At 34.5% G+C, this 15,355-nt stretch overlaps 1 protein-coding gene, 1 long non-coding RNA gene and 3 other non-coding genes across 5 annotated transcripts in view; 3 read left to right on the plus strand and 2 right to left on the minus strand.

The window, feature by feature from the left end:
* The window catches only part of LOC132724343 (holocytochrome c-type synthase-like), a 95,513-nt gene extending 80,684 nt beyond the window's left edge, over positions 1 to 14,829 (minus strand). The window contains exon 1 of the mRNA XM_060709184.1: positions 14,672 to 14,829. Coding sequence (XP_060565167.1) covers positions 14,672 to 14,794 — 123 coding nt within the window. The 5' untranslated portion in view covers positions 14,795 to 14,829. The remainder of the gene's footprint in view (positions 1 to 14,671) is intronic.
* Positions 1,791 to 11,622, minus strand: LOC132724344 (uncharacterized). The gene is made up of 2 exons (XR_009624894.1): positions 10,349 to 11,622; positions 1,791 to 6,932 (listed from the first exon to the last, which is right to left on the minus strand). It is a non-coding gene; the product is annotated as an uncharacterized LOC132724344 (long non-coding RNA).
* On the plus strand, positions 10,661 to 10,733 carry Trnaa-agc (transfer RNA alanine (anticodon AGC)). The gene has a single exon. It is a non-coding gene; the product is annotated as a tRNA-Ala (tRNA).
* Trnaa-ggc (transfer RNA alanine (anticodon GGC)) lies at positions 11,012 to 11,084 on the plus strand. Its single transcript has one exon. It is a non-coding gene; the product is annotated as a tRNA-Ala (tRNA).
* Trnaa-ggc (transfer RNA alanine (anticodon GGC)) lies at positions 11,359 to 11,431 on the plus strand. Its single transcript has one exon. It is a non-coding gene; the product is annotated as a tRNA-Ala (tRNA).
* Positions 14,830 to 15,355: the final 526 nt, after the last annotated feature.

Below are 15,355 nucleotides of genomic sequence, written 5' to 3' on the forward strand. Positions count from 1 at the left end.
CTAGTTTTCAACCTCAGGTGACCCATATTTCAACTTGACCTAGAAATCGTCAGACCAATTTCCAGGATATTTGGATCAAAACAGTAGCCACTTCAGCGTTAACAAGATTTTTCTATTTTTAGCTCCGGTGACCTAGTTTTTCATCCTAGATGACCCATGCTTGAACACATCCGAGCATTTACCTAGACAAGCATCCTGCCTAGTTTGATGATAAATGAGTCAAAAATGTGAGCACTAGAGTATTAACAAGGTTTTTCTATTTTTACCTCCGTTGACCTAGTTTCCATCAGAGATGACCCATGTTGGAATTTATCCAAGCAATTACCTAGACAAGCATCCTGACCAAGTTTGATGATGATCAAGTCAAAAATGTGACCACTAGAGTGTTAACAAGGTTTTTCTATATTTAGCTCCTGTGACCTAGTTTTTCATTTGAGATGACCCATGTTTGAACTCATCCAAGCATTTACCTAGGTAAGCATCTTGATAAAGTTTGATGATGATTGAGTCAAAAATGTGACCGCTAAAGTGTTAACAAGGTTTTTCTATTTTTTGCTCTTGTGACCTAGATTTTCATCCGTGATGACCCATGTTCAAACTCATCCAAGCTTTTACCTAGATAAGCATCCTGACCAAGTTTGATGCTGATTGAGGCAAAAATGTGACCACTAGAGTGTTAACGAACTAAATGTGGACGGACGACGGACAATCATCGGTGCTCAGGTGAGCTAAAAAGTATTATTTTAAATAGCTACTATCAGTCTTACTCATTATGCCCCCACTTCAAAGAAGAGGGGGTATACTGCTTTGCATTTGTCTGTCTGTCTGTCGGTCCGTACCAAATGGTTTCCGAGTGATAACTAAAGAACCCTTAGGGCTAGGAACTTCAAACTTGGTATGGTGATTGGTCATGACCAGCAGATGACCCCTATTGATTTTTGGGGTCAAGGGGTCAAAGGTCAAGGTCACATTGACATTGTAGGTAAAAACGGTTTCTGATCAATAACTTAAGAACGCTTAGGCCTAGAAACTTCAAACTTGGTATGATGATTGGTCATGACCAGCAGATGACCCCCTATTGATTTTGGGGTCAAGGGGTCAAGGTCACATTGACCTTGTAGTAAAAACGGTTTCCAATCAATAACTAACTATTGATTTCGGGGTCAAGGGGTCAAAGGTCAAGAAGTTGTGCATAATAAGCTGATCACATGACTAATTGGCTGCTGATAGGGGGCATACATGTGTACAAACATATTTTGTTTTTTAAAATTTACAACAGGGTATTATCTGAAGATGGAATAATTTTTAAACCTGGAATGCACTTAAATAACTGCTGCAGGGGTTTAGTTGATCTAAGGGGGTTAGTTGATGCCAAACATAAGAAAATGAGGGTTAGTTGAACTAAGGGGGGTTAGTTGATGCGGCGCATCAACTAACCCTGAATCTGATCTAAGGGTTAGTTGATGCGGCGCATCAACTAACCCTGTATGTGATCTAAGGGGTTAGTTGATGCACCGCATCAACTAACCCTGAATCTGATCAAAGGGGGTTAGTTGATGCGGCGCATCAACTTACCCTATATGTGATCTAAGGAAGTTAGTTGATGCGCCGCAACAACTAACCCCATTAGATCACATATAGGGATAGTGCTTTATAAACATAGCACTGAGAACTTTGACTGACTTCTGAAGAGTATTTTTTTCACATACAGACATAATTTTTTTGCTTTATTTGATCCTGGAGACAATGAACGTCTAGTTCAATTAAAAAGATTGACAAAACAATAAAAGTTAGCTTTCTATATATTTATTTACACATAAATTTACTTTAACATTTTAGTTTTTCAATAATCAAATTCATTTTTTTTAACCAATTGTAAATAGAACAGGGTCATAATTATAACCCACATTCGCTCACCTTTTAGCAAACTATAACTTTACTTAACTAGAAAATGTCACACACTAAATATAAAAGCACAAGGCCTTGTCTTGGAGAAGAATTTTATAGGTTTTACAAGTATATGAAAAGTAGACAGAAGAGCCATGGTTAGGAAAAACTTGGTAGTTGTCCACTAAACATGCTACGCTCAAAATATATAATTTCTAAGCATTGGGGGACTTCCTATATATATATGTCATAATGTGGGTACAGGTTTTCAGGTATTTGCCTTAAGTTCAGGTTATTTAATACTCCTTAAAGTAAACTTTCTAAAGAAAACCTATAAATATTATAGTAAATTCAGGTATTCTTGCACCCATGTATATAAGACTTTGTAAAACTTACTTGTCCAGGTTCAGGGTCAATTTTGACCTGTGGGGTATGAATTAAATAATCACAGTTATGGTTCAATATACATTGCTATATACAAAAATTGATAGTTTGATGAAATGTGGCCTATTGGTTATTAAGAAGATTTACCATAAAACAATTTGGTTGGTTAGACAAGTCAATGATAATAAAAGCTGACCATTAGCACCATCTTTTATATGTTATACATGCCTTTAGTGGACAAGACCACAGTGACTCTGAGTGACTGACCTTTTACTAACTGACCCTAAGAGCATGCAGTAACTCAAAAACCATAGAGTACCGGTTTTTTGTGCACTGCACTTCATCTCAATGAGACCTATCATCCTATGAAGTTTCATGCCCAAAGCTTTTATAGGTTAGGAGAAATGGCCAAGATAAAAATAAAGTATGAAAATTAAAAAAGGGCAAAAACTAAAAAAATAAGGAGTGCAGAGTATCGGTTCTTGTGCACTGCACTTCTTCTTAATGAAATCTATCATTCTATGAAGTTTCAAGTAAATAGCTTTCATTGTTTAGGAAAAATGGCCCGTATGAAAAGTAACAAAGGGCAATAACTCAAAATATAAGAAAAACAGAGTGCCAGTTCTTGTGCACTGCACTTCTTAATGAGATCTATCATCCTATGAAGTTTCAAGCCCATAGCTTTTATAAATCATGAGAAATGGCCCGGACAAAAATAAAGTATGAAAATCAACAAAGGGCAATAATTCAAAAAATAAGAAATGCAGAGTACCATTTCTTGTGCACTGCACTTCTTCTTAATGAGATCTATCATCCTATGAAGTTTCAAGTCCATAGCTTTTATAGTTGAAGAGAAATGGCCCAGACAAAATTGATAAATATGAAAATTAACAAAGGGCAATACTCAAAAATTAAGAAGTGCAGAGTACCGGTCCTTGTGCACTGCACTTCTGGTTATTAAAAGAAGCATGCATACAAAGTCAATCAGACTTATTGTGACTGAGTTATGCTCCGGACAAGCTTTAGGGGCCGCCGACAACGATGCCATCGACAAAAGTAACCCCTATATATCACCTTTTCAAGGCGCTACAAAAAAATAATTGTAAATTTGTTTTAACAACTTTAGTAGAGCTCCTTTAAATGATGCAACAAACCAAACATTAAAACTCTTGGCCAGAAAATATTTCAATACATGCATTTTAAAACCTCTTTGTTGTTTGGTTTCTTATAATGACCCACATACGCAACCAACTGGAAACATTTGAACAGCTTTGGTAAGAGACCACCTATGGAATTTTCCTGTGAAGATTGGTCCAAATACTGGTCCAAATACAGTCATGTTTTCAGAAAAAATTTTTTTAGTAACTGGTTATAATGCATGACAGACAAAAAGCCATCACAAAAGCTCAGCATGAGCACATTGTGCTGAGGTGAGCTAAGAAACAAAGTTTACATTGTTACAAAAATAAATTGAAAAATCTTGCCAGACTGAACTAAACAAGGAACATCGCAATGCGATGCAACCAGGTTTTCAGCAAAATATTTCACAGAAGCTTTGTCATGAAGGGGCATTTGTTTTTAATTGAACTTTTAGGAGGAATTATGGCTTTTTTAATATTCCTCAAACAAAAATGATTGAGAAATTTTATGTTGTCTATTTGCCTTTTTTTCCCAAATGTTTTAGAAAGGTAAACAGTACTTTATTTTTGCTTAATTTTTGCATTTTTGCGTCTCTTGTCATTTTCTTTTGTCAACAATATTGGCATGTGGTGTTTTGTGCGATATCAAGAAAAGTATGTTCACAATTTTAAAAAAATACTTGAATGATGTCTTGGAAGAAACATGGGAATTTAGTGAGCGCCAGGGCACTTGATGACAAAGCTTCTGTGAAAGTTTGGTCAAAATCCATTGAGAAATGTAGGAGAAGTTGCGCACTGTAGAAATTGTTCACTATATATTCTGTATAAGGAAAAAATATACAAAGGGCCTTAATTCGGTCAAATATTATCCAATCACAAAACCCCGACAATATGTGCCAGGCACTTGAAAACAAAGCTTCTAAGAAAGTTTGGTCAAAATCCGTTGAGAAATGTAGGAGGAGTTGAGCACAGAAGAAATTGTTCTCTATATATTCTGTATAAGGAAAAAATATACAAAGGGCAATAATTCGGTCAAATATTATCCAATCACAAAACCCCGACAATATGTGCCAGGCACTTGATAACAAAGCTTCTAAGAAAGTTTGGTCAAAATCCGTTGAGAAATGTAGGAGGAGTTGCGCACAGAAGAAATTGTTCACTATATATTCTATATAAGGAAAAAAAACAAAGGGCCATAATTAGGTCAAATATATACCAATTGCAAAACCCTGGCAATATGTGTCAGGGCACTTGATGACAAAGCTTCTGAGAAAGTTTGGTCAAAATCCGTTGAGAAATGTAGGAGGAGTTGAGCACAGAAGAAATTGTTCTCTATATATTCTGTATAAGGAAAAAATATACAAAGGGCCATAATTCGGTCAAATATTATCCAATCACAAAACCCCGACAATATGTGCCAGGCACTTGAAAACAAAGCTTCTAAGAAAGTTTGGTCAAAATCCGTTGAGAAATGTAGGAGGAGTTGAGCACAGAAGAAATTGTTCTCTATATATTCTGTATAAGGAAAAAATATACAAAGGGCCATAATTCGGTCAAATATTATCCAATCACAAAACCCCGACAATATGTGCCAGGCACTTGATAACAAAGCTTCTAAGAAAGTTTGGTCAAAATCCGTTGAGAAATGTAGGAGGAGTTGCGCACAGAAGAAATTGTTCACTATATATTCTATATAAGGAAAAAAACAAAGGGCCATAATTAGGTCAAATATATACCAATTGCAAAACCCTGGCAATATGTGTCAGGGCACTTGATGACAAAGCTTCTGAGAAAGTTTTGGTCAAAATCCGTTGAGAAATGTAGGAGGAGTTGCGCACAGAAGAAATTGTTCACTATATATTTTATATAAGGAAAAAAAAACAAAGGGCCATAATTAGGTCAAATATTATCTAATCGCAAAACCCTGACAATATGCGCCAGGGCACTTGATGACAAAGCTTCTGTGAAAGTTTGGTCAAAATCCGTTGAGAAATGTAGGAGGAGTTGCGCACAGAAGAAATTGTTCACTATATATTCTATATAAGGAAAAAAAACAAAGGGCCATAATTAGGTCAAATATATACCAATTGCAAAACCCTGGCAATATGTGTCAGGGCACTTGATGACAAAGCTTCTGAGAAAGTTTGGTCAAAATCCGTTGAGAAATGTAGGAGGAGTTGCGCACAGAAGAAATTGTTCACTATATATTTTATATAAGGAAAAAAAACAAAAGGCCATAATTAGGTCAAATATTATCTAATCGCAGAACCCCGACAATATGCGCCAGGGCACTTGATGACAAAGCTTCTGTGAAAGTTTGGTCAAAATCCGTTGAGAAATGTAGGAGGAGTTGCGCACAGAAGAAATTGTTTACGCCCGCCCGCCCGCCCATCCGCCCGCCGACATACCTCAATCTAATAACCAGTTTTTTCCTTCGGAAAACCTGGTTAAAAACACATTAAACAAAGAGTTCATCTCCTGGTACAATGTATTCGGTTTCTGCTGTGTTCCTTTATTGCATTTGACATTATAAAAGTCCTAAATTCTCAACAATATTACCTATCTTTTCTATGACAACAAATTTATAATACTGCTACACTAAAGGCCTTACTCAGTCAAAATTCACATCAGAAAATAACAGTATTCTACCTTTCCTGGAATAATTCAGGTAATAAATTAAGACAGTGTGCAAAATGGCAATGAATGCTTCCAAACACTAAACTGAAGTATGTGAAGGAAAATGTAAAAATCTCTCTCTATTTTTCTTGCAATTGACCTCAACAACCCCAACTTAAGTTAGAGAACTACAGAAGAAATGTTCCTACCAAATATGAAATGCTTTTATGTCAATTAATAATGGTTGTTCAAGCAAGTGTAGAATATTCTTTGCACTGGTGACCTTTACCCTAGTAAAGGTCAAACTCGCACAGAGTTACTAAAAGGACCATAAAAAGTATCTACCTATCAAATATGAAAGATATTGGTCAATAAATAAAGTTAAAAGGAAAAACTATAGGACATAATTGTGACATAAGTGTGACATAATTAAAGAAGGACAAAGCGGCAACTATATGCTTTGCAAATGTTTTTCAGGAAGCATTAAAAGGTAGAATACTGCATAAGGAGATCTTCACTTTAAATTAATTTTAGGTAATTGCTTGTTGCTGCATTGTTTTTTCAATCACTATGAAACATTATCTACATTGTCCCAAAGGACATTTAATTCAATGAGATCTTGACTGTCAGAATTGTAAGAAGCTACACACTCTCAAGTAATTTATCTTAAGATATACGCAATTAACTTTTCCTTTTCAAAAGTCTTGCAATTTCTGACATCGGATTTGTAAAGTTCAATTTCATCCTCCTGGTACAAGTGACAAGTTATGGCTGATTTGTCAGGCACTGCACTACTTTATGTCCAATATGTGACAGTGTCAGGCTCTCTCATTGATATGAGGCACCAACAGTTCTTTTGGCAATGGCCACATGTTTTCCAGTATCTAAGGCGTAACTCACTCCATCCTGAAATCAGTAAAACCACAGTATTTAACATATTTTCATTACTTATCAATGATAATATTCATGTCAATAAATTTGTTTTTTGTTTGTTTGTTTTTTTAAATGAATTTGTATCCCCCACCAAAAAGAGGTCAACACTGTAACACTAGTCCAAAGTAAGTCATCTGTTTCTTACTCAAGTTAAAAAGTTTATTGCAGATTATTGTGCAATAAATTTGCATTAAAATTTCATGCTTAAGAAAGAAGTTATTTTTCCTTCTGTAGAAAGAGCAATAAAATCCGCCATGCTGGACCTTTTTTATTCATAGAAGGATATTGTAGTAAAGAATATTACAAGAAAAAAAACATAATTTTTAGCCCCACTTCTTTTTAGAAAACATAAATAAATAGAGGTATTGTTACAGTCATTTTGGCATTGCCATACGCAAACTTGTACTTTGATTATATCTTTTTAAGTTCTTGGTGTATTGTCTTCATACTTGGGACCAGACTAACCTTGACCTTCATTGACCTTGATATTCAAAGTCAAATATCTAAGTTTTGCTTGTTTTTTTTGCTATTAGTGGCTTTAACTTTGTTATTTGAGCCGTGTCATGACAAAACCAACATAATGGGTTTGCGACCAGCATGGATCCAGACCAGCCTGCGCATGCTGGTCGCAAACCCATTATGTTGGTTTGTCATGACACGGCTCATTTATGAATGGATTGTCTTTAAACTTGAGCATAATAAAGGATATACTAGCTATAAAGTTTACCCCCTTGAAGGTTGAATAATTGATTTTTTTACTACTTTTTACTTTAATTGACAGTAACTTGGTAATTAATAAATGGATCATCTTTATACTTAAGAAAACAACATTTTGAACAAGACCTTCTAAAAGGTTGAAGTAACCTTGATGACCTTGACTGTCAAATTATTTATGTACAGATTTGATTTAAACATGGACATGACAAGACTTACAACCTAACAAACACATTGAGTAATTTAGATGTGACCATGTACTTAAATTAACCTGTCAATGTTAAACCTGCTCGCCTCTAAGATGAGCCAAAATATTTCACGAATATTTCACGAAAATCAATATTAAGAAAAATGTAAAAACATTCAAGATCCAAGTTATAGTTTACATGTTATGTGTTATGTGTGGTTTAAGACTGATTTTGCAGTATTTTATCACCATTTTTCTACTTTTTGCACTTTTTCTAATTTTCTTGGATTGTAAGTGCTGATTGCAATATGTAAATTACTATTTTTGTTCACCTCACAATATTTTACTTTCAAAATTTTCATGAAAATTAACATGAATCTGGATGCATGTTGCTTTAAATTAATGAAATTATATAACTAGCTATAAGCCTATAACTTTGTTATTTATAAATGAATTCATATTAAGACATAACATATCTTAGATCAGGACCTTCATGTATATCAAACTCAAATTGACCTTTACTCATGTTTGACCTTGACCTTGAAGGTAAATAATTTTATTTTCTCTGATATCGCTATAATTGGCTGTTATTCTGTAATTAATCAATGGATTTTTTTTCATACTTTAAAAAAACAAAACCTTTTGAACATGACATTCTTAAAGGTTGAACTGACCTTGACCTTTAAATGACCCTGACGATCAAATTATTGAATTCTTTACTTTGTCATTTATTTATGGAAAAGATTCATACTTGGACAAAACAAGTGTGACTAGACAAAAAAAGAGAAAAATACATTATTTTTCTTCTTTTATTTTCTTTTTATTCAACCGTTGATTTGTTTGCTTTTAGCATTGCCCCTGCCCCCGCCCAGCAGCGGCTCTTATCTTGTACAAAACATAAGTTTCATATCTGACCTTGTCTGACTAATTTTTTTAACCCCAGGCAAACCATATTTTAACTTGACCTAGAAATCAACATTAAAAATTTTTTTTGGTATGGAAGTCACACATGACACATGGTCTGATTATAATAAACATTAAATTTTTTGGATGGCAATATCAACGACAACATGACTCTATCAGTAGATCTTTTTTTGTCCGAAAAAGTCAAGCTTATTATAGCCGAATACTGAAGTTTCTTGACATCACTCTCCTGACGTCTTGTGAGGGCAAGGCATGCAAAAAGATTGTGAGATCATATAATTTATGCAAACTCATAAAACAAGACTTTAATAATGCTAGAATAAATAAATACTGTTGAACAATTTGTTCCAGCACAACACATCAGTCTGTGCGAAAGTCCGTCGGTCCTCGGTCCTGGCTGAATAAAAATCATGCGGTCCGAGAAAAATTCCTTTCCGTCAGTCCTCATGTCCGAATAAAATTTTTTAAAAGTCAAAAATATCAATGACATGATTGATAAAAAGTACCCGGTGATGCAAAGAATTTATTAAAGAAGATATTGACCAACCTTAGATCTATTTTGTACCTGTCAAATAAATACCAGTCAGCTCTGTCTTCAAAAAGTTTCATCAACAACGGTAAATTTTGCCGTAAATTACAGATTTGAAAATTTTGTGTTATGATGCCTATTGAAATAGCTGATGAGTAACAATCTTTAAAATAATCAAAAAATATTTAATCTAATATAATCAAAATCAACAACAAGTAGAATTGTGAATGTTTCTGCAGGAAACAGACAAATTTTCAATTGTCACAATATTTTTCGCGATGCCGCTTTTTATCATTAAAAATCGTAACTAAAAGGAAACTTTGTTTTGGTTAAAATGTGTGTAATAACACTTAAATGTAGTTTAAGAATTAAAATTACTAAATATATTGTTCACATTAGTTGAGATGGAGGTATTTACCAGTATATGTGTTTGTCACATACAATGAATATTTCTGATGGGAGGGGGGTGTGTGGAGTGAATCTGGAAGAAAACAGCAATAATGGTCTGATGATGTAGGGTTTTTGAAATTATATTTCAAATCTTTTCAAATCACTTTTATGGTTCAATGTATTCCATTTGGGACATACTACCATTTTCCCTGAATAAAAAGCTTTTTCTGTGCTTGGGAGTCCAAGGACTCCTCTTTTTAAAAACCTAGTGAGAACCCTGCTTAAGTTATTTCAATTGGTCAGCATCTTCTTATGTTTCTATATTGATAGTCTCACTAATTTAAAGAAAGACAATCATTTTTACATTCAACCGAGTTATTATAAAATAATGCTTGAAATGTCTGGGCCGGAAAAATATCATCCGGGCCGGAAATAAACCTAAGGGTCTCGGTCCTTGTGGCCTGAAAAAAAAATTGACTTTCGCATAGACTGCACATTCAACTATTTTTCCAGGAGTTGATTGGCTATAGTTAAAAGTAAGTTGTGTTTAAGTCATCAAAGTCATATAAAGACATTTTAAAACATAATCTGTATTAGAAATAAAAGTGGTAATACATGGTGAAAAAAATAACTATGAAAGATTACCTGAAAATTTCCAGAATATTTAGATCAAAACTGCAGCCACTAGAGTGTTTACAAGCTTTTTCTTCTTTTAGCTCCTGTGACCTAGTTTTTGACTCGAGATAACCCATCCTCGACTCGATCTGTATTTCATTGAGACAAACATTCTGACAATGATTCAATCAAAACTGTGACTGCTAGACTGTTAACAACCCAATTGTTGACGACAAACGACGCACAACGACGGACATAGCCCCATCACTATACATCACCTTGTCAGGTGAGCTAAAAATAACTTAAATATAAAAGGCCAATTAGCACGAAGAAAAAGCAACGGCCGCCGTGGTGTAGTGGTTAGCATACTGGACCAGCAATCTAGAGACCCGTGGTTCGAGTCCCGGCTGCGGCGTGTCGATTTTTCTTGCGATTTTTCTATGTATAATTTCTCGCTCATGACTTTCTTTCTTTCATATATATTCGTTCTTGGGCGGGAATGGTCTTATAAAACAATAAATATGTTTGCCATAAGATATTTGTTATAAGAAAATTAATAGTGACTGAGTCAGCCAACTGCGGTAAAAGAAGCTATAAATAGCTCGCCGCTATGGTTATAAAAGTGTTGACGTCACAATAAAGATAAAAATAACTTAAATATATATGGCTAATTAGCACGAAGAAAAAGCAACGGCCGCTGTGGTGTAGTGGTTAGCATACTGGACCGGCAATCCAGAGACCCGTGGTTCGAGTCCTGGCTGCGGCGTGCCGATTTTTCATGCGATTTTTCTATGTATAAATTCTCGCTCATGACTTTCTTTCATATATATTCATTCTTGGGCGGGAATAGTCTTATAAAACAATAAATGTGTTTGCCATAAGATATTTGTAATAAGAAAATTAATAGTGACCGAGTCAGCCAACTGCGGTAAAAGAAGCTATAAATAGCTCGCCGCTACCGTAATAAAAGTGATGACCTCACAATAAAGATAAAAATAACTTAAATATATTAGGCCAATTAGCACGAAGAAAAAGCAACGGCCGCTGTGGTGTAGTGGTTAGCATACTGGACCGGCAATCCAGAGACCCGTGGTTCGAGTCCTGGCTGCGGCGTGCCGATTTTCCGTATAATTTCTCGATCATGACTTTCTTTCTTTCATATATATATATATATATATATATATAATTAAAATGATCAATTATTGGATGGTACCTATTATTATTTTTGCTTTTGATAAATTGATATATGTAGAAATGAGAAATGATTTACATATCAGCCATAACCTCTGATAGCTGATGACATACTTAAGACAATATATTGAAAATATAATTGGTAACATATTTTTTATAATAATACTTGAATTATAATTGATCCTTCAATTACAGTCAAATGTTTACAATGTTTATGTGATACCAATCAAAGTTCAAGGGACATAAAAAAACTAGAACTATCACTAAATGTGATTAATACCCCCTGCAAGACTGCTTCGGAAATAAGGAAGTCACTAGTAACAGAATACCTTGAATTTAAACATTGGAAATTGGGAATTTTAATGTCTATTTTCTATTGGGAACAGTACCTTTTTAGGGTAGTAGTTATATAAAGAAAAAAACACTGTTATGTATTTAAATGTACTAAAGATTCATACATTCAGTGGTTTTAGACTAGAATAATTCACAGAACTTTAGCAACAAACTCACTGCTGTTTAAAATGAAAATTGTTGATAATAAAATGTGTACTTTCTGTAACTGTCAAGAAGAAACACTTATACATTTATTTTGGGAATGTCAAAAAATTCAGTCTCTATTTCAATATTTGCAAAGTAACATACATAATTTTGACAATATTTTCAACTGTAAATCTTTCATTTTAGGTTCTGAAGATAAGGATTTCAAATATGATATATTGTTTTTAGAATTGAAAAAATACATATATTTGTCTAAGAGAAAAAAATTATTACCCATATGTAATGGCTTTAAAAATACCCTTAAATTAGCCTGGACTATTTACAAAAATACCAATTTGACCGACACTGAAATTAAAAGATGGCAAATTGTAAGATAGTTAATCAAATAAATTATACTGACATTCTATATTTATGTGAGGTTCTCTTTTGTTTTTGTCTTTAAATAACTTACATACATGTGTAAAATAGACTATTAAATATTGTATTCTTTAATTATAATGTTAATATGATAAAATTTAAGGTCAGGGCTTTTTTTTCAATTTTGGGGAAACGGCCTGGCCTTTCAGTTGGGGAAAAAATGCACGAAAAAATGACATTTTGGGGAAAATCTATTACATTGAAAAAATGAGTTCATAACTTTAAAATAAACAATAACAAGCAATTATCAAGCAATTATCATAGTATTGCAAGCAATCCAGAAGTCCCCTACCGGTTAGAACCATAAGCCTAAAATCAATAGGGGTCTTCTACCCAATATGGACAATCATCCTATGAAGTTTGAACACTGTGGGCCAAATGGAACTTAAGTTATGCTTCCGAAACCAAATTGCTAACAGACAGACAGACGGACGGACGGACGGACGGGCGGACGGACGGACAGACGCCTGGGGGTATAACATAATATGCCCGAAATTCTTTCGGGCATATAAAAAAAGAGGAAAATTAAATGCGAGGGGTCATGGGGGCCGTGCAGGCCCCCCATGCAGGTCCAGGGCAGAGCCCTGATGGGGGTACCAGGGGGCGAAGCCCCCGGAAGCTCCTGGGTTTTCATCCTTTTCCGATGGTCTAAAATGCATTTCCTTTTAGTGATTTATCAAATATTTTCATTAACTGATTTTGTATTACTTTGACTGGCAGTAACAAAGTTAAGGCAGACTTTAATTTCAATGAAATTAATCAGTATCTATAACTGTACATGTTTTGTTACAGTCTTTGATCTTCGAAGCGTTGTTGGAGTTAATTGCTGCCATTATTCATGTAAAAAATATCCTTCTTGCTAATCGGCCGACATTTTGTTTTGCTATCTTCAACTACAGAAAGACGCTACGATTGGTAGGTATATTTAACGCTATCGTTATTATTGGCTTACTTTAATAGCGACAATAACTGAACATACCCGAAAAGCGGTACGGTCTAAATATTTACGGTTAGGGCTGTGCATCGCCATTTTTTTCTGTCACGATACATATTACGATACTTGCATTTCCAAACGATGCGATTCACGATATGTATTGCATACTTTGATAAAATGCGATGCATATTGCGATTTTTATGTTTCGATGCAATACGTATCACAATACAGACTTTCAGACTTTATCTATATAAAAAACCTGGTCATTTGTTCACAGCATAATAACGAATGTAATATAAAACTTTTACAATAACAAAACAATAAAATCTACAACTTGTTATTATAACTTATTTTCAAGTTTTGATCTTTCAACAATTTACATTACTTATTACTTAAGGATTTTTACTTTTTACTTAAGGATTAAAGGTATTTTTCATTATACCATAACTATTAGTGTATTGCGATACTTTCCCGCTATATCGATGAATCGGGTGGTGAAATATGTATTGCATCCTGATATAATGGAATTTATAAATTAATTACGATGCATACATCGAGGACAGGGCAGATCGCGATGTATCGATGCATCGACGAATCGTTACACCTCTATTTACGGTACGGTCTAAACATTTACAATCAGCGGACAATAGACGGTAGCAAACTCGGCGAAAGAGACCCCTACCCTCCAAATTTTCACCTCAGATTTACATTGTTCTCAAGAGTGGTTCGAGGACCTCGAAATCCGCGGATTTCCGCGGACAATTGGCATCCCTGGGTTACCCAGTTAGGGCCTCAAAAAAAAAAAAAAAAAAAAAAAAAGTTTTATGACTCTAGGTCAAATCCTTTTTGACTTACATGTGACACAAGTTGAAAATTGCAAATTTTTACTAAGTCAAGGGCAATAACTCTAAAAATACTAAATAAATCCACTTGAAATTACCAAGGTACACATCTACACATGCTGATCAACATTCCTGTAAAGTTTCATGACTCTATGTCTAATCCCTTTTGAGTTACATGCGACACAAGTTGAAAATTGCAAATTTTTACTAAGTCAAGGGCAATAACTCTAAAAATACTGAAAAAATCCACACGAAAAACCCACTTGCACAACTGCATATGCTGATCAACATTCCTGTTATGAGAAAGTGTTCGCGGTATCAGAATTCTGAGGATGCGCGCATGGTATGACCCCCTTGTCTAAGTGTATATTTAGTGTTTAACAGTAAAGAGGGAATGGGGCTGAATTTTGGTAAAGGCCTTAATGAAGCAATGATTATATATAAATACAAAATGTCTGCCTGATCCTTTACCTGTTCTGGTTGATTGCTGGACTTGTCACCTTTGTTATGCATAGGGCATTCTGCAGGAAACGCATTTATATCCTTTTTTACCTCTGCAGAATCAGAAGTTGATGTTGAACTTGCTCCTCCCATTTTCTACAGAAGACAAATGAAAAAATAACACATATAAATTTTATCAGTTCCCATGTTCCCATACCTTCCCCATTGTCAGGCAAAGAACAAGGAGATTGATGACATTATTAAACTAGAACTATCACTAAATGTGATTAATACCCCCACAAGACTGCTTCGGAAATGAGGATGTTACTAGTAACAGAATACCTTGTAAAAGAATTGAAATATAGAGTTATGGTTGTGGGCAATTAAAGATAGTTGTGGTTCTTATATGTTGCATTTCCTTTCAATGTGGTTGGCCATTGATGAAGTTTAATTGAATTACTCTGTAATAAGTCCAGAAAGACAAAAAAAAAGGAACAAAGGGCAATAACTCTTGTTATAGTTCTTGTGCACTGCACTTCCTCTTATTGTGCTTGACCATTGTATGAAGTTGTTTTGAATTCCAACCAGTACGTTTTAAGTTATGCTCCTGACAAGGAAAAGTATCAAAGGGCAGTAACTCTGTATTTTGTCAAAATAGAGTTATGGCTCTTGTGCACTGCACTTCCTTTTAATGTCCTTGAAAACTGTATGAAG

Source organism: Ruditapes philippinarum, unplaced genomic scaffold (genome assembly GCF_026571515.1).
Source record: "Ruditapes philippinarum isolate M1 unplaced genomic scaffold, ASM2657151v2 ctg440_1_1_1_1, whole genome shotgun sequence".
Lineage (NCBI taxonomy): Eukaryota > Metazoa > Mollusca > Bivalvia > Venerida > Veneridae > Ruditapes > Ruditapes philippinarum.